Source organism: Capra hircus, chromosome 24 (assembly GCF_001704415.2).
Source record: "Capra hircus breed San Clemente chromosome 24, ASM170441v1, whole genome shotgun sequence".
Taxonomy (NCBI): domain Eukaryota; kingdom Metazoa; phylum Chordata; class Mammalia; order Artiodactyla; family Bovidae; genus Capra; species Capra hircus.
Genome location: NC_030831.1, coordinates 45,855,908 through 45,870,185, shown reverse-complemented (window position 1 = coordinate 45,870,185; position 14,278 = coordinate 45,855,908). Strand labels below are relative to the sequence as shown.

Here is a 14,278-nt window from a genome sequence, read left to right as displayed (position 1 = left end):
CAAAAAGGAAAATTTACCTCAAATATCCAAGTCAATAATGAAATCTGAAGTCATTCACCTTAATAAATTACAAGAAATTTGAATAACAGCAAACAATGGCACATAAAATGAGTTTGCCACCTGAGGCAAAGCTTAAAACAAGTAAAAAGTTAGACAAAATGTTTCAAAATAACCAGTTGCTTGTTCCAGGGACTCTTCTGATGGACTGAGTACTGTGGAGTAAGTGGTCCTTTCCCCCAAGTCCTCCTTTATGTTGCTTGTCGACACATCATTTGCTTAAGAGGACACCGCTCCTTCCTTTTCCAGAGACTTGGGATCAGTAGGTTCTCTTAACTTTGGTGTCTTTACCACAAACCTTTATGAATGTGTTTTGGATTTTTACTTGATGCTCATTCATTCGTAAAGTACATGTGTTCTTCGATTCATGTTGAAAAGTTAGTTTGTGAAGGATGCTGACTTGCTGTCCTCTGTCCACACCCTGTAAGGCTCTGCTGAACAGCTGCTGAGCCCCGAGTGCTGGAAAGCCACCCTGAGAGCCCTGGGCTGCTGCACCCCAGGCTGCCAGCAGGGGGTAGCTTCTGTGGAGAGCACGGTGCTTCAAAGTTCTCCTGATGTTCTCTTGTCCGACAAGCAGGTGTGTAGCTCTTGCCTCTATAAAGTTTCTGTATGTTTCTTTTTCATTTCCTTTTTTTTTTTTAAACAACTGGAACACATTTAAAATTTATATCTAAAAATGTATCCTTTTATCTCCAAGAGCCCTGTGCTTTCCTTTGTCAGTCATATCCTATTTCCCCCGTCCCCTGCCCCTGTCTCCACCCCTCTGTGCCTGGATCGCCTTTCTCTTGTGCCTCAGTCTGATTCTTGCTCCACGGTTCCCGAATAGCCCAGGCCCAGCCTGTTTGTATCTCCCTTTTCCACCTTCACCCTCCTGCTTCACTGGCTCCTTTGAGTAGGTTTCACGCAGTTGTCCCCCAAGCTGTCGGCTTCATCAGTTTTACATGATGTGAGTTCACATGAATTTATATGAAAAAATGGTATCTTTGCTTTTGAAAAGGAGTTTGAAATCTGATTGACTTTTCATATGCTATATACCTTTGTAACTCGATTACAAAGTCAAAGCTCTTCATCTCAGCCTACCGTAATATTCTACTGAAAGCAGATATTCAGTAAGCATTATTTTAAGTTGGTCATTTTTTTCCAGGTAATGGAGACTATACAGTGGCTGTCAAACTTTTTTTATAAGCTTCGGTTATCCACATTGGACTTTAAAAGTTTTGGTTTATTCTCAAAATGGAGTCCTTACATGGCAGATATGAAGACATTCTTGGGCTATCTTGTAAAAAGGCTGCTTGACTCAGAAATGGCCTGCTTGGCCCAAGACCCATCTGCCAGCAGCAAAACAGGTAATATGCCTTTAGAGCAACATAGAGCTTAGGTGTTTTGACCTTCCATCAGGAGAGACTTGAATAGACACTAAAATATTTAAATCTTGGTGATAAATCTATGTATCTGAATGTTACAAAGAAAAAACAGGAATACACATTACAAGTGTGAACCCATATGTGTCATACCTGTGTTCACTTACATAGTGGGTGCTTGCTTCACCCTCACTTTGTAAGGTGAAATACAAAGATATAGGTTTCAGTCTCCAATTCTCTCTTCCTGTTATTTATCTCATTAAGAGTATTTAATTCTTTATTTTTAAAAAATGTGTTATAAAATTATCTGTGACATTGTATTATAATAAAACTTCTCCAATTAAAAAAATTTTATTGCAGCAAATGAAAACTGAAATATGCTTAGTTATATTAAACATGTTTTTTCTGTATCACCATAGGTTTTTAAGTATACAGATAATAAGTAGATTTTCTAGTTACCAGTGATACTGATAAAAGGTCAACTTTGTTTCTTTTTTTTTCTTAATTGAAGTATAGTTGATGTACAATATTATATAAGTAGCAGGTATAGAATATAGTGATTCACACTTTTTAAAGATTTTTCTCCATTTAATAGTTATTATAAAATGTTGGCTCTGTTTCCTTATTTTATACCTGCTGGTTTGTACCTCTTAATCCCCTCCTCTTTCGTTGCCCCTTCCACCTTCCTTCTCCCGCTGGGAACCACTAGTTTGTTCTTATATCTGTGAGTCAGCTTCTTTTTCATTACAGTCACTACTTTTAGTTTTTAGACTCCACATATGTGATGTCATACAGGATCTGTCTTTCAGTATAATGCCCTCCAAGTCCGTCCATGCTGCTGCAAAGGGAATTTCATGGTTTTTTAGCCTAGTAGTATTCCATTGTGTGTACACGTGTGTATACCAGATGTAGACGCCACATCTCCTTTATCCATTCTTCTGTTGATGGACACCTGGATTCGTTCCATATTCTGGCATTTTTAAGTAATGCTGCTGTGAACTTTGTGATGCATGGTATCTTTTTTGTTTTTTTGTTTTTTTTTGATATATACCCCGGAGTGTAATTGCTTGGTCATATGGTAGCTATATTTTTAGTCTTTTGAGAAACCTCCATGGAGCAGCTATACCAATTTACATTCCCACCAACAGTGTATAAAGGGTTCCCTTTTCTCCACATCTTCGCCAACGTTTAGTGTTTGTGTTGTCTGATGATAGTCATTCTGACAGGTGTGAGGTGGTATCTTTCCGATTTTGATTTGCATTTCCCTGATGATTAGCAGTGGTGAACATTTTTTCATGTGCCTGTTGCCCGTCTTCATTTGATGGACTTGTTTCTTGTCTCTAAAAATTTTGCTTTGTTTTAGTGCTAAGATCCCTACATTCAGTAATCATCCAGCTCTTTAAGCCATGGATACTGGTTTTAGAAGACAATGAAAGGTAAATAGTTTTTCTGATATTCAAATTCTTTTGAAATCTATAAAGTTCTGATAATGTTTTGGTACAGCTGATGGTTCACATATTTGATTTTTATATAGGGCAGCATTTAAATTTAGAAAATGTTTATTTACAAAGTGAACGTAATACATTTTCTGTTTGTGGAATTGCTAGTCTGATTGATCAGAGCTGTTGATTTTGAAGCAAAACTGGACTCTTATTTCCAGCTTTCCATAATAAAGTTAAATGATTTTAGTATTTAATTTCAGAAAAATAAATGTGTTCTCCTGAATTACATTATTTTGATAATGTAACACTGCGAAATATGAGACTTATGTGATTTTACCCAGTATCAGTTATTTTTGGGGGACTACGTTAATTACTGGGTGGGAATTGCTCTCTCTCAGAGGGCTATCCTTAAACAGTCTGCAAACTTTAGGATTTTGTGGTGACTGTGAGACTGCATATCATAATGCAGTTTATTTCCAGGAAGAGCTAATGGAATTTATTTTTTACATTGAACTTTCTAAACTAGATTAAGCTGAAGGTAAGGTGAAGTTGCTCAGTCGTGTCCGACTCTTTGCGACCCTGTGGACTGTAACCTACTAGGCTTCTCAGTCTGTGGGATTCTCCAGGCAAGAATACTGGAGTGGATTGCCATTTCCTTCTCCAGGGGATCTTCCTGACCCAGGGATCAAACCTGGGTCTCCCACATTGGAGGCAGACGCTTTAACCTCTGATCCACCAGGGAAGCCCCAAACCAGATTTAGAACTGAATTTTCATATAAAGATTTTTTTCCTTTGTTTAATTCCTCTCTGTTCACTTTTGGTTACTTTTTATATGACTTTTTTCCCTTTCAGGCTTTAGGTAGAGAAAACTGTTCTCTGAGGCATTTGAAATGTAACCCAGATCCACAAGGGATGGGTTCACGGGTGTAATTGGATTTAAAAAAGAAGTGCTAATTTGATACTTAGTTAGATGACACACTTCTGAAACAATTACATTGGAATAAAGGTTAGGAAGGAAAGTAAATAAAATTATGCTATTGATATTAAAAGGTACAGTTCACCTCCAGAAATTTACAGCCTTTAAAGCGATCTAAATGTGTTTTGGGGCTACGTAATACATTCTGGGACCGACAGTAATTTAATCATAGTGTTTCCTTTCTAAGTGTATGTTTCTCTTATTTAAAGCAGCCAGCGACATTACCCCTGGTTGGAGAGTGATGCTGTGGTGGCCTCAAGCATTGTGCAGTTGTTCACTGACTGCATTGACTCATTGCATGAGAGTTTTAAAGGTAGGAAGATGTTGTATGATGCCTCTGGTTAGTTTTCACTTTTTCCTTAAGTCATTCAGTTAATCTTTTGCCTCTGCTTTCCTACTTCATTTATTTTATTTGGTAGGCGATCATCTTTGAACAAGGAGAGGTCACCCCTACAATTATTTAGTTTTGGTAAGGTAATACTGAGTGTCATCAGTTATGGAAAACAGACCTTTCTGTTTTGAAATTGTGTTTCCCCCATGTTGTGAAAAAAATGAAAATGTGAGTCACTCAGTCGTGTCTGACTCTGTGACCCCATGGACTGTAGCCTGCCAGGCTCCTCTGTCCATGGAATTCTCCAGTCAATAAGACCAGAGTGGGCTGCTATTTCCTTCTCTAGGGAATCTTCCCGACCCAGGGATTAAACATGGGTCTCCTGCATGGGTCTCCTCTTTACCATCTGAGCCACCAGGGAAGTGTATTATTAATAAGAGGAATTTCTAAGTATAAAGTCAGTGCAACTTACAGAGTATCAGCAGATACATTCTTGACTTAAGCTTATAATTTATAGGCAATACATTAGAATATGTAATGAATACACCTTTTCCAAAGGAATACCCAAGACAGAAGTAACGGTAAAGTTATAAACGACAGTCATCAATCAGATGAGATAATTTAGATGAAGCTTGTCTTTCCTAAAGAGATGGGGATTGGGCAGGTGGTCAGGAAGGAAATACAGTGTGCTTTTAACTTTTAACTCTGTATGAAAAATAATGTTCAGTTTCATGTTGCTGAGCATAGTTCTGTTTTTGCCATATAAATCCTCTACTTCAAATTACTATTCAAATGCTTTATTAAAACTCTGCTTCGCTTCTGGCCTTTTTTTGAAATCTGTTACCTTTGTTACCACCTCCTGACTGCTGTCCTCTGAAGCTTCTGCTTCTTTCCCACTGTACCCTGACACCTTGGTTGCCATCCCACTATCCCTGGAAATTGCCATCTCCTTCCCCTGGTTCTTCTAGCTCTGGTTGCTCTGTGGCCACAGAAAGCTGCCAGTGCTGAGAATCATGCCATTTTTCCTGTACTTCTGTTACTGATGCAGTGGGGATATCAAAGCAAACACCCTGCCTTCCTTTGAGAAAGACCATTTCCCTGCACTTTGGAATCAGTATCCTCACCCAGTTGCTCTAAGTTCTTTCCGAGCATAACTAATGTTTGGCATTTCAGTTGAGCACTGCAAGATCATGGTCACAAAGCCTGCAGCTGAGTTGATCATGGAGCACTTGGTCTACCGAGGCGGCACCAGAAATGTGGGCCAGGGCTGCTGCCAGGGCTTCCGTTTCTGCCTTCTCCTCCGTCAGCTTCTTGGTTGACTGCTTGAAGTGATCAAGCGCAGTGGGAGACACAGAGTCCACGAGCCTGATGGCATCTTTGCTGGAAGCTTTTATTATCTGTTGCAGAAGGAACACCTATTCGCTTAAATTCAATTCCTGCTTTTTGCTCCACTTGGGCTAACTGGTATTCTTCCTTGTGCTGATAAAAGCAGATGCAAACCCCCGTCCTTCCAGCTCTACCTGTTCACCTGGAACAATGAATGTAGGACTGTATATCCTTTGGTGGAGAACTTTAAACCACCAGATCAGCCTCGGAGATGTCTGACCCACATGCAGCAACACTGGTTGCAGCCAAAACTCTAAAATCACCGTTTCTGAAACCTTTTCAGGTGATTTCCCTTTGCTTCTGTGGAATGTCTCCATGTAAAGACTGGATGTCCTGCCTTACGGCCACATTCTGTTTCAGCTCCTGGGTTTCTTTGTTTCACAGTATATGTTAGTTCTCCCTTGAGAACCACTGTACACTTGGATCACATCCCAGTAACTGCTGCCCTGTGAGTCCAGTGGCACTTGCTAGCTAGATACTATACAGTTACTGCTGTTTTCTGTGTCTTTTTACCCATCAGGTCTACTTGTTCCTATGTATTTCATGTATTTCTTAGCAACTTATACACCCACCAAGGGCAGGTTGAAGAAAAAAGCAATGTTGGGGCTTGTCTTCTGAATCTGTCTTATTGCTACATGTAAAATCTCTTACACTTGATCAGCAAAGCCCATGTCCAACATCTGGTCAACTTCATCCAGGACAACATGCTTAAGTTGGGTGGGGTCTAGCTTGCCATTCTGCAGGTGGTCTTTGATAAGACCTAGTGTCCCAACCAGGATATTGATCCCATTCCATATGCATTCAGTTTGTCCTCCATAGGGAGTTCCACCATAAAAGCAAGCCACTGCCAGCTTTTTTGTGATGTCACTGAAGTCTCTGCTTACTTGACTTGCCAACTTCCTGTGGGTGCAAGAACCAGTACTTGAGGGGCATAGCCTCCCTTCTGATCTTGCAAGTCTCCCTGAAGTTTCTCAACCAAAGGCATAGCAAAGGAGAATGTCTTCCCAGTTCCTGTCCACGCCTGTGCGATCAACTCCTTCCCACTATAGACACAAACATCTTTGCTTGTATAGGAAACAGGAAGGTCACCCCACGGGCTTTGAGAAGTTTAATCGTTTCTTTGGATATGGGAAAATTAGAGAAAGCTCCTTCTTTGCTCCACAGTCATTTCCTGCTCTAACCCACTATTATTTTCTTCACTGGCAGCTTTCTTGGAGTCAGAGTCAGGTCCAGAATCAGGGAATCCATTCTTCAGGTTGGGGCTTTTCTCTCCAGTTTTTCCATTTATTTCTTTTTCTTTCCTCATCTTTTTTGGCTTAGGTGCACCCAATTCTTCCTTAGAAGGCTCCTCATTTTTTATAACTTTTTTGGTTTTAGGAGAAACAACTGTCTTTTCACAGGGCTCCTTTAGTTTTTTTTTAACTTTTGGTTTTAGGAGAAATAATGTCATCTTGAGATGGCTCCTCTTTCTTTTTTGCCTTTTTGGATTTAGGATCACTTTTGGGATTTGAGAATTCACATCAAGCTCAGAAGGCCCTGGTTTTTGGCCTTTTTTTGCTTTGTTGCCAGCTGGCTCTGTGTAATTCCTTGCCTTGGGGTTTCTCACACTGTGTTGTTGTTCTTCAGTTGTTAAGTCGTATCTGACCCCTGAGAGCCCCTTGGCCTGCAACACATTAGGCTTCTCTGTCCTCCACTGTCTCCTAGAGTTTGCTCAAGTTCAGGTCCATTGAGTCAGTGATGCTGTTTAACTTCTGCTGCCCCCTTCTCCTTTTGCCCTCAATCTTTCCCATCATCATGGTCTTTTTCAGTGAGTCAGTTCTTTGCATCAAGTGGCCAAAGTATTGGAAATTCATCTTCAGCATCAGTTGTTAACAATGAATATTCAGGGTTGATTTCCTATAGGATTGAGTGGTTTGTTCTCCTTGCTTTTCATGCTGTACAGATACATGAAATCAACCCCCAAACTCAATTATCACAATCAGCTTTCTTGGCTCTCTGACTCCCATTCTGAGCTAAGGTGGAGAAGATCCATTCCCCTCCACCCTTATCTGCCCTTTCAGTGAGGGTGTAGTCCGTAGATCTTGTTTTCTGTTTCCTTGTGAGGTTGAAAACCACACATAAACAGCCCCAGGGCAACTGAGGCTTTTGTTGTTTAGTCACTAAGTCATGTCTTTAGGACCCCATGGACTGCAGCCCGCCAGACTTCTCTATCCTTCACTCTCTCCTGGAGTTTGCTCAAATTCATGTCCATTGAGTCGGTGATGCTGTCTCACAATCTCATCCTGTGCTACCTTTAGCATCGATCTGATGCTCTGTTTTTCTAGTCTTTCTGCTTCTGACCTCTTTTCTTCCACTGAATGTATGTAGCTATGCATTATCAGAGATGTTGTGTTTACTCAGTATATCTAAATGTTTTGTATCAGGAGGCTTATGAGGCTATTAGTCCACCCAATCCAGATTCTTGCAGTAGCCCTCTGTTGCCTCTTATTTCTGTTCCTGCTCATTTGTTAGGGTCTATCCTGCTAAATTGATTCTGCTAAAATTCTGTTTCTATGCTACTATATTCTTATTCAAAAACTTTGAAGTGTAATAATGTTTTAGCTCAGCATTCAAATGTGTCTGACCCAGAGCACTTCAGTATTACGGGATGGGCTTTTTGGAGGCATCCATTCAACCATATGGCTCTACTCATTGTTCCCCTAAACGTCCTTGGACCTTCGCACTGCCACTTTTTTGCTTATGCTGATTCCACTACCTGGGTGAACCCTTAAGCCCTTTATGTTTTCCTGCATATCTGTTTACGGGGTACATTTCTCTCCTGTTTCTAAGTCTTTATAGCACATTGTTGCAGTTGAAATCTGTGGGAAGCAGACACCATGGTGGAGCCAGAATGCTAAGAGGTGTTGGGGTTGATGCCTGTGAAAATAAGAGGGAGAGGAATAGAGGCAGACAAGCAAAGCCTTCACCCCTGGTGCAGGTGTAACACCTGTGAAAGGAGAGTAGGAAGGCTGAGTCTCAGTCTGCAGGGCAGATCTGAGAAAGTTTTGGCCAGCCAGATGGGATGTTGGAGTGCAGTCATTCTTGATTGGGGAGCCCACCCTTGGCGGAAGCACCCAGGTCAGTGCTCAGCTGTTGGCTGCGGGCTTCAAGGGCGGAGGATGGCCTTGACCCAGGGGCTGAAGTGCTGTAGCCTGATTTGTGGCCAGTTCTGTTTGAAGGGGGATCTGAGAGGTGCATCTCCATGGCTGCCGTGTGTTCATGTGGCACTGGGTCCTGGAGTTACCAATATGCCGTCCAGTATTTTGGAGAAGGAAATGGCAACCCACTCCAGTGTTCTTGCAAGGAAAATCCCATGAACAGAGGAGCCTGGTGGGCTACAGTCCATGCGCTGGCAAAGAGTTGGGCCCAACTGAACATGCATGCACACACACATGCATCCAGTATTTTATATATAATAACATCAGGTGATAGATTATGTATTATAGTAGTATGTATATATAATATAGCAATAATACATATGTTAATATATGTAGCAGTAATATGTGTTATATATAAACTTTGTTATCTAATAATACATATATATATATATATACACACACACATATATATATAAATAGCCTGTTGTTTAGTGTAGCTTTAGGTTCCCAGCATAACTGAGTGGAAAGTACAGTTTCCATATGCCCTTTGCTCCCCACTCTGAGTGCATAGGCTCCCCTCCAGCTCCCCCACTATCTCCATCCCCCATCCAAATGGTACATTTTTTATCGTTGATGAACCTGCACTGACACGTTATCGCCCAAAGTCCAACGTCCGTAGGACTCATGCTGGGTGGTGTTCATTCTGTGGGTTTGGATAAACATATAATGATGTGTATCCACCATTACAGTATCCTATAGAGTATTTTCACTGCCCTAAATATCCTGTCCTCTCCTAGTCACTCCTCCTCCCCACTAGCCTCAGGGGCCACTGATTCCTTTTACTTTCTCCATAGTTTAAGCTTTTCCAGAATGTCATGAAGTTAGGATCATTCATAGTGTTGCTTTCCAGATGGGCTTCTTTTCCTTAGTAATGTGCACTTAGGTTTCTCCATTGTTTTCATGACTTGAGAGCTTTCTTCTTTTTAGTGCTGAGTAATACTCCATTCTCTAGATGTACCTCATCCAGTATTTTTGATTGACCTTTACATATCTTATCTCTCTTTTCCTCACCCCTCCCCAATTGTGATATAAACTCTAGGCATAGAAACATTCTTCTTTTCATTCCCCTAAGATTAGGATAATGCTGTATTCTCACTGTCCACTTGATAAATATTGGTTAGGTGAGTAACATGAAATCCTAATAGTATTCTTTTTTGTTTTTTTGGAAAGGCAGACTTCTAGCTGCTTATTACCATCCAGGATATATTTGTAGTGAGACAAATATTTGAGCATAAAACTATTGTCACAGAGGCTGTTTATTTAGTTTCTTAGTATAAGGGGGCAAGCACTGTCACAGGTTTGTATATAGAAAATCAAAAAGTGGCCTAGCAATAAGAAAGTACTTGGCTAACATTAAGAACTGGTAGCTCAGTTCAGACAAGATTGGGCGCGTTCAGGGTGGTATGGCTGTAGGGTAGCTCACCTCAGAGAGAGGAATGAGAAGAACTGTGCATAACAAGATGAAGAATTATTAAATTATAGCCTTTTAGTGAGATTGTCTGTTTCAGCTCTTTGCTTTTGATTAGAAAAATGAGGACCTGAAAATCAAAAAGAATTCATCTGAGGTCACAGAACTTACTTGCATCTGGGCTGGGACTAGCGAAGCTCGTCTGGTCCTAAGAGATTACCTCCTAGACATCTTCTCCTACATATCCATCCCTATTTAAACAAAACTGTCTTTTTTTTCTGTCCATATTTAAGCAAATGCTGCCCTTCACCTCTGTTTTAAAGGATTGTTAAAAACATATGTTACTGTTTCATAAGGACTAGGGATGAGGGCAGGGGAATGTTAGTGATAAGTCGACTGGTGACGTGTGGTCATTTTTCACAAGTCTGTTGAGAAACTTCCATCAGTCAGTGTTGAGAAACTGCTCTCATTGTGTGTAACTCTCTTGTCTTTGACTAAATTCCATTCCTGTGCATAGAACCAGAAAGTCTGAAAAGATTTGTTCTAGGCTAAATGCCCCTTACCTTGCCACTAGCTGTTGAAGCCACTAAAGAAATTAATACTTGTGAGGTTAATACTGAGTGATCAGGTCGCAGGAGAGTGTGAGATTCATTTTCAAGTGACTTGCTAGAATGATGGTTAATAGTCTAGTTTTATTGCACTGAGGGTTGAGATTTAGTTATTTGGAATATTTCCTTTTGAGGAACATTAGATTTCTCCAAGGTACATTAGATTTCTCCAAGATGCCGGATGAATGGATCAATTGCATGAGACTGAATCCAACAGACTAAAGGGATGCCTAATGTTGGCTGGGCTTGTGGAGGTGTATTTGAGTTAAAAAGTCGTATATTTAGAGGTTTTAGGGAAAAACTGCTCACCTCTGCTATCTCCCACATACCAGCTTCTCCTTCCAGTTACCCAAGTAAGTGAATTACCATTCTTCATTATTACTCTGCCATCAGTTTTTTCCCTGGTAGCTGAAAATCTTTGAAACTGGGTAATTATTGAGAACATTAGGTTTTAGACTTTTAGTTCAAATTTGTGGTTTGTATTAGTTTTTTGTTTGTTTTAAAGATATACCCAAAGGTATTCAGCTGTATTTTCTTTTTTAGATAAGCTCTTGCCTGGTGATGAAGGAGCCCTTCGGTTGCACCTGATGCATTACTGTGAAGCATGTACAGCACCCAAAATGCCAGAGTTCATTCTGTATGCTTTTCACAGTGCCTACCAGAAACTTCCGTGGCGGGACTTACATCCTGACCAGATGCTCATGGAGGCCTTCTTCAAGGTAAGCCCTTTACTTTCCATGCCACAGCCTGGCATCTTGGGAGCAGCCTGTTCACTGTGGGTTTTCAGCCCAGTTGCTGTGTGTGCCGCTGTGGACCCTGCTCGCATTCTTAATCGCCTGGGTGGTGCTTATGTAAAGCAGCATCCTATGGATGTCATTTTACTGTGTTAGTAAGACAGCGTTTGCAGGACCATTTTTAAAGCTCCCAGGAAGATTTTGTCCGTAGTATAGCAGTCATCCCCTTGGTATTCGTGATGTTGTCATGGCAGTACATAGTGTGATGACTTCGTCACGCTCAGTCTTGGCGTTTCTCTGTATGCATGTTTTTCTATGAGCGTATCATTAAAACTTTTCATTGTTAAATTTCTATTGAAGTAAAATGTAAATCGATACTTAAGCATTAGTTTCTTTAAGTAGTTGTGTAAGGGATCATTAGCTTATAGGTGACAAAAGTGTTACCATAGCAGCCAGTAATGCGTCATAGGCATGTAAGGACCTGGAATGGCCTGGAAAAAGTCCCCATAAATGTGTGGGAGTTTTTGGAGGAGAAGCAATAGGTACAGAAAATAGGCACAGCCGTGTCACGTGCCAGTCAGGCATTTTTGTTGCTGCTGTTACATTTCTGTTTTAAAAAAGGCTCTAGTCTTGTCTTAGCTTTTTATGACCGTTTCAGTTTATTTGCTCATAGTCACCAGTTCATTTGTGTTCATTGTTAACCTAATATCGCATTTATTATTGAGACGCTGTAAGTGCTTTAATTATTGCAGACCCATAGTTATTTATGACACTGAGTAAAATCCAGTGTGGTCTTTTAGTGTTCCAGTGGTGTTCTTGTCAGCCATACCGCTGTAGCTGAGCTCTAAGGAAAGCTGAGGACAGTTGTCTTAGTAAAATACAAGGTTAGAAATGATTTTATAGCTAGGGTTAGTATACGAGACAGGCATTACGTAAATATACATCATTACTATGAATATGGAATTGAACCTTTGTTTAAAGAGCTGTAAGAGAGCGTTTAAGAGGGCAGCATTAGCTATATGACAGATTAAATAGAATGGTCCATAAAGGGTTGCTATAGACTTTGTATCTCTAGTAGCTTTAGTCTAAGGCTAGATGACTGCCCTGCCCAGAAGCTGGGAACCTTTTAGTTCCATGAGTCTGGTGCCATAGTAGAGTACGGTTTTGAGGGGCTTGAGGGTCAAGATAGAGAATAGATTATAAAGGAGGATGAAAAATCATTTTCCAAAAGGGAGAAAGAGTAAATAGCATGATATAATTATGGTAGTAACTGGAAGACATGAATCATCATCAGATTCCATTGACTGTGATTTTACAAATGGAGTTGAGCTTTTATTTTAAATCTTTTTTTAAAAAAAGGAAAAATTTGTAACTAGACATATTTTATTTTAAACAGGCTTGAAATGGACTCATAAGAGATAACTTTAATATTGATTATATAGTAATACTTTATAATACATTTACCCCTCCATCCCTAATATAGTTTAAGTAGGACTTAATTAAACATTTTGGAGTCATCAAAAATTATAAAGACTGATGATACAGAGATGTACTTATAATGTAACATTATACTAAAAAGACCATATGAAAATTACATATGCTAATATAATAGTCTCGAGGTATGGTCCCAGGACCAGCAACATCAGTACCACCTGGGAACTTGTTAACTCCAGATATAGGACATTAAGAATTCTATGGATACACCCACCCCCTCCCCATCCCTAGACAAGTCCTCCAGGTGGTTTTGGTGCACGTTCAGCTTTGGGCAGCAGTGACTAGTAGATATAGCACCTTGGTCTTGCCAGCACATGTGAGGACTGTGGTAGGCTCCCTTGAGCACCGGTGACTAACTGAGGCAGAGGTTTGTCGCCCTACCTGGAGCTAGCAAAGATCATTCCTCTCCTGTTAAGACTTGGTGGAATAAATAAAGAACTCCAAACAAGCTGAAAGATGTTCCACACATTGAACATGGGAGGAAAAATAAATGTTAAGTCTGAATCTCTGCTATAGGGGATAGAGTTATAAATAATTTTTATAATCTGGGGAGAAAGTGTAATTTAAAAGATATAATTTAGTAAACATTGATATATATACATTTTCAAGATACATAGATAGCTAAAAGCGTTGTTTCCTTTTAGGTGGAGCGAGGAAGCCCCAAGAGCTGCTTCTTGTTTTTGGGGTCTGTTCTCTGTGAAGTCAACTGGGTCGGCGTGCTCTCTGATGCCTGGAGCCCCAGTCCCCGCCCAGAGACCCGGGGCATGGTTGTCTGCCTTCTTTTCATGGTGATTTTATTGGCAAAGGAAGATCAGTTGGTGGACCAAACGGTAATTGTTTAGAGGGCCTGTGATCAAGGCTTGGCGAGTTCCTTAGATCCTCGCTCTGTATGAAGCAGCTGCTTTTCCGTGTCCCCACTGCCTCTTTCGGTTTGAATAGATGCATGGCCTATGGGATGTGCCTTCAACTAGCTGCCTGGTTTTCTCAGACAGTTCATAGTCTAAGGGAACCACACCAAGTTATAGTATTAAAATCAGTTTCATTTTACATCTCATTAATTGCTGTTCTGCCACAAGATCATAGAGTTTCTTTGAAAACTGGATTCTGAATACTTACAAATCTTAACATTAATGTGTTTTGCCAAGACTTCAGTTATTACTTTCATGAGTACTTCTGCCTTGAGCAGAAGCTTATTTGATGTTTTAACTCTTCTGTGCTCATAATACACAATGTTAGTGGTCACTCCATAGACTCAGTGAAGACATATTTCTGGAAAGATGGGAG

The 14,278-nt window shown here is 40.4% G+C and overlaps 1 protein-coding gene and 1 pseudogene across 2 annotated transcripts in view; one reads left to right on the top strand and one right to left on the bottom strand.

Annotated features, from left to right (window-relative positions):
- EPG5 (ectopic P-granules autophagy protein 5 homolog) overlaps positions 1–14,278 on the top strand; it is a 131,673-nt gene that overhangs the window by 96,152 nt on the left and 21,243 nt on the right. Inside the window, exons 32-37 of one of the 2 annotated variants that reach the window (XM_018039566.1) lie at positions 486–634; positions 1,202–1,403; positions 2,782–2,854; positions 4,049–4,149; positions 11,310–11,485; positions 13,639–13,824. In XM_018039566.1, coding sequence (XP_017895055.1) covers positions 486–634; positions 1,202–1,403; positions 2,782–2,854; positions 4,049–4,149; positions 11,310–11,485; positions 13,639–13,824 — 887 coding nt within the window. Of the gene's footprint in view, positions 1–485; positions 635–1,201; positions 1,404–2,781; positions 2,855–4,045; positions 4,150–11,309; positions 11,486–13,638; positions 13,825–14,278 lie in introns of both variants that reach the window. The other variant, XM_005697166.3, reaches the window with a different exon arrangement.
- Positions 4,952–10,335, bottom strand: LOC102174080 (annotated as a pseudogene).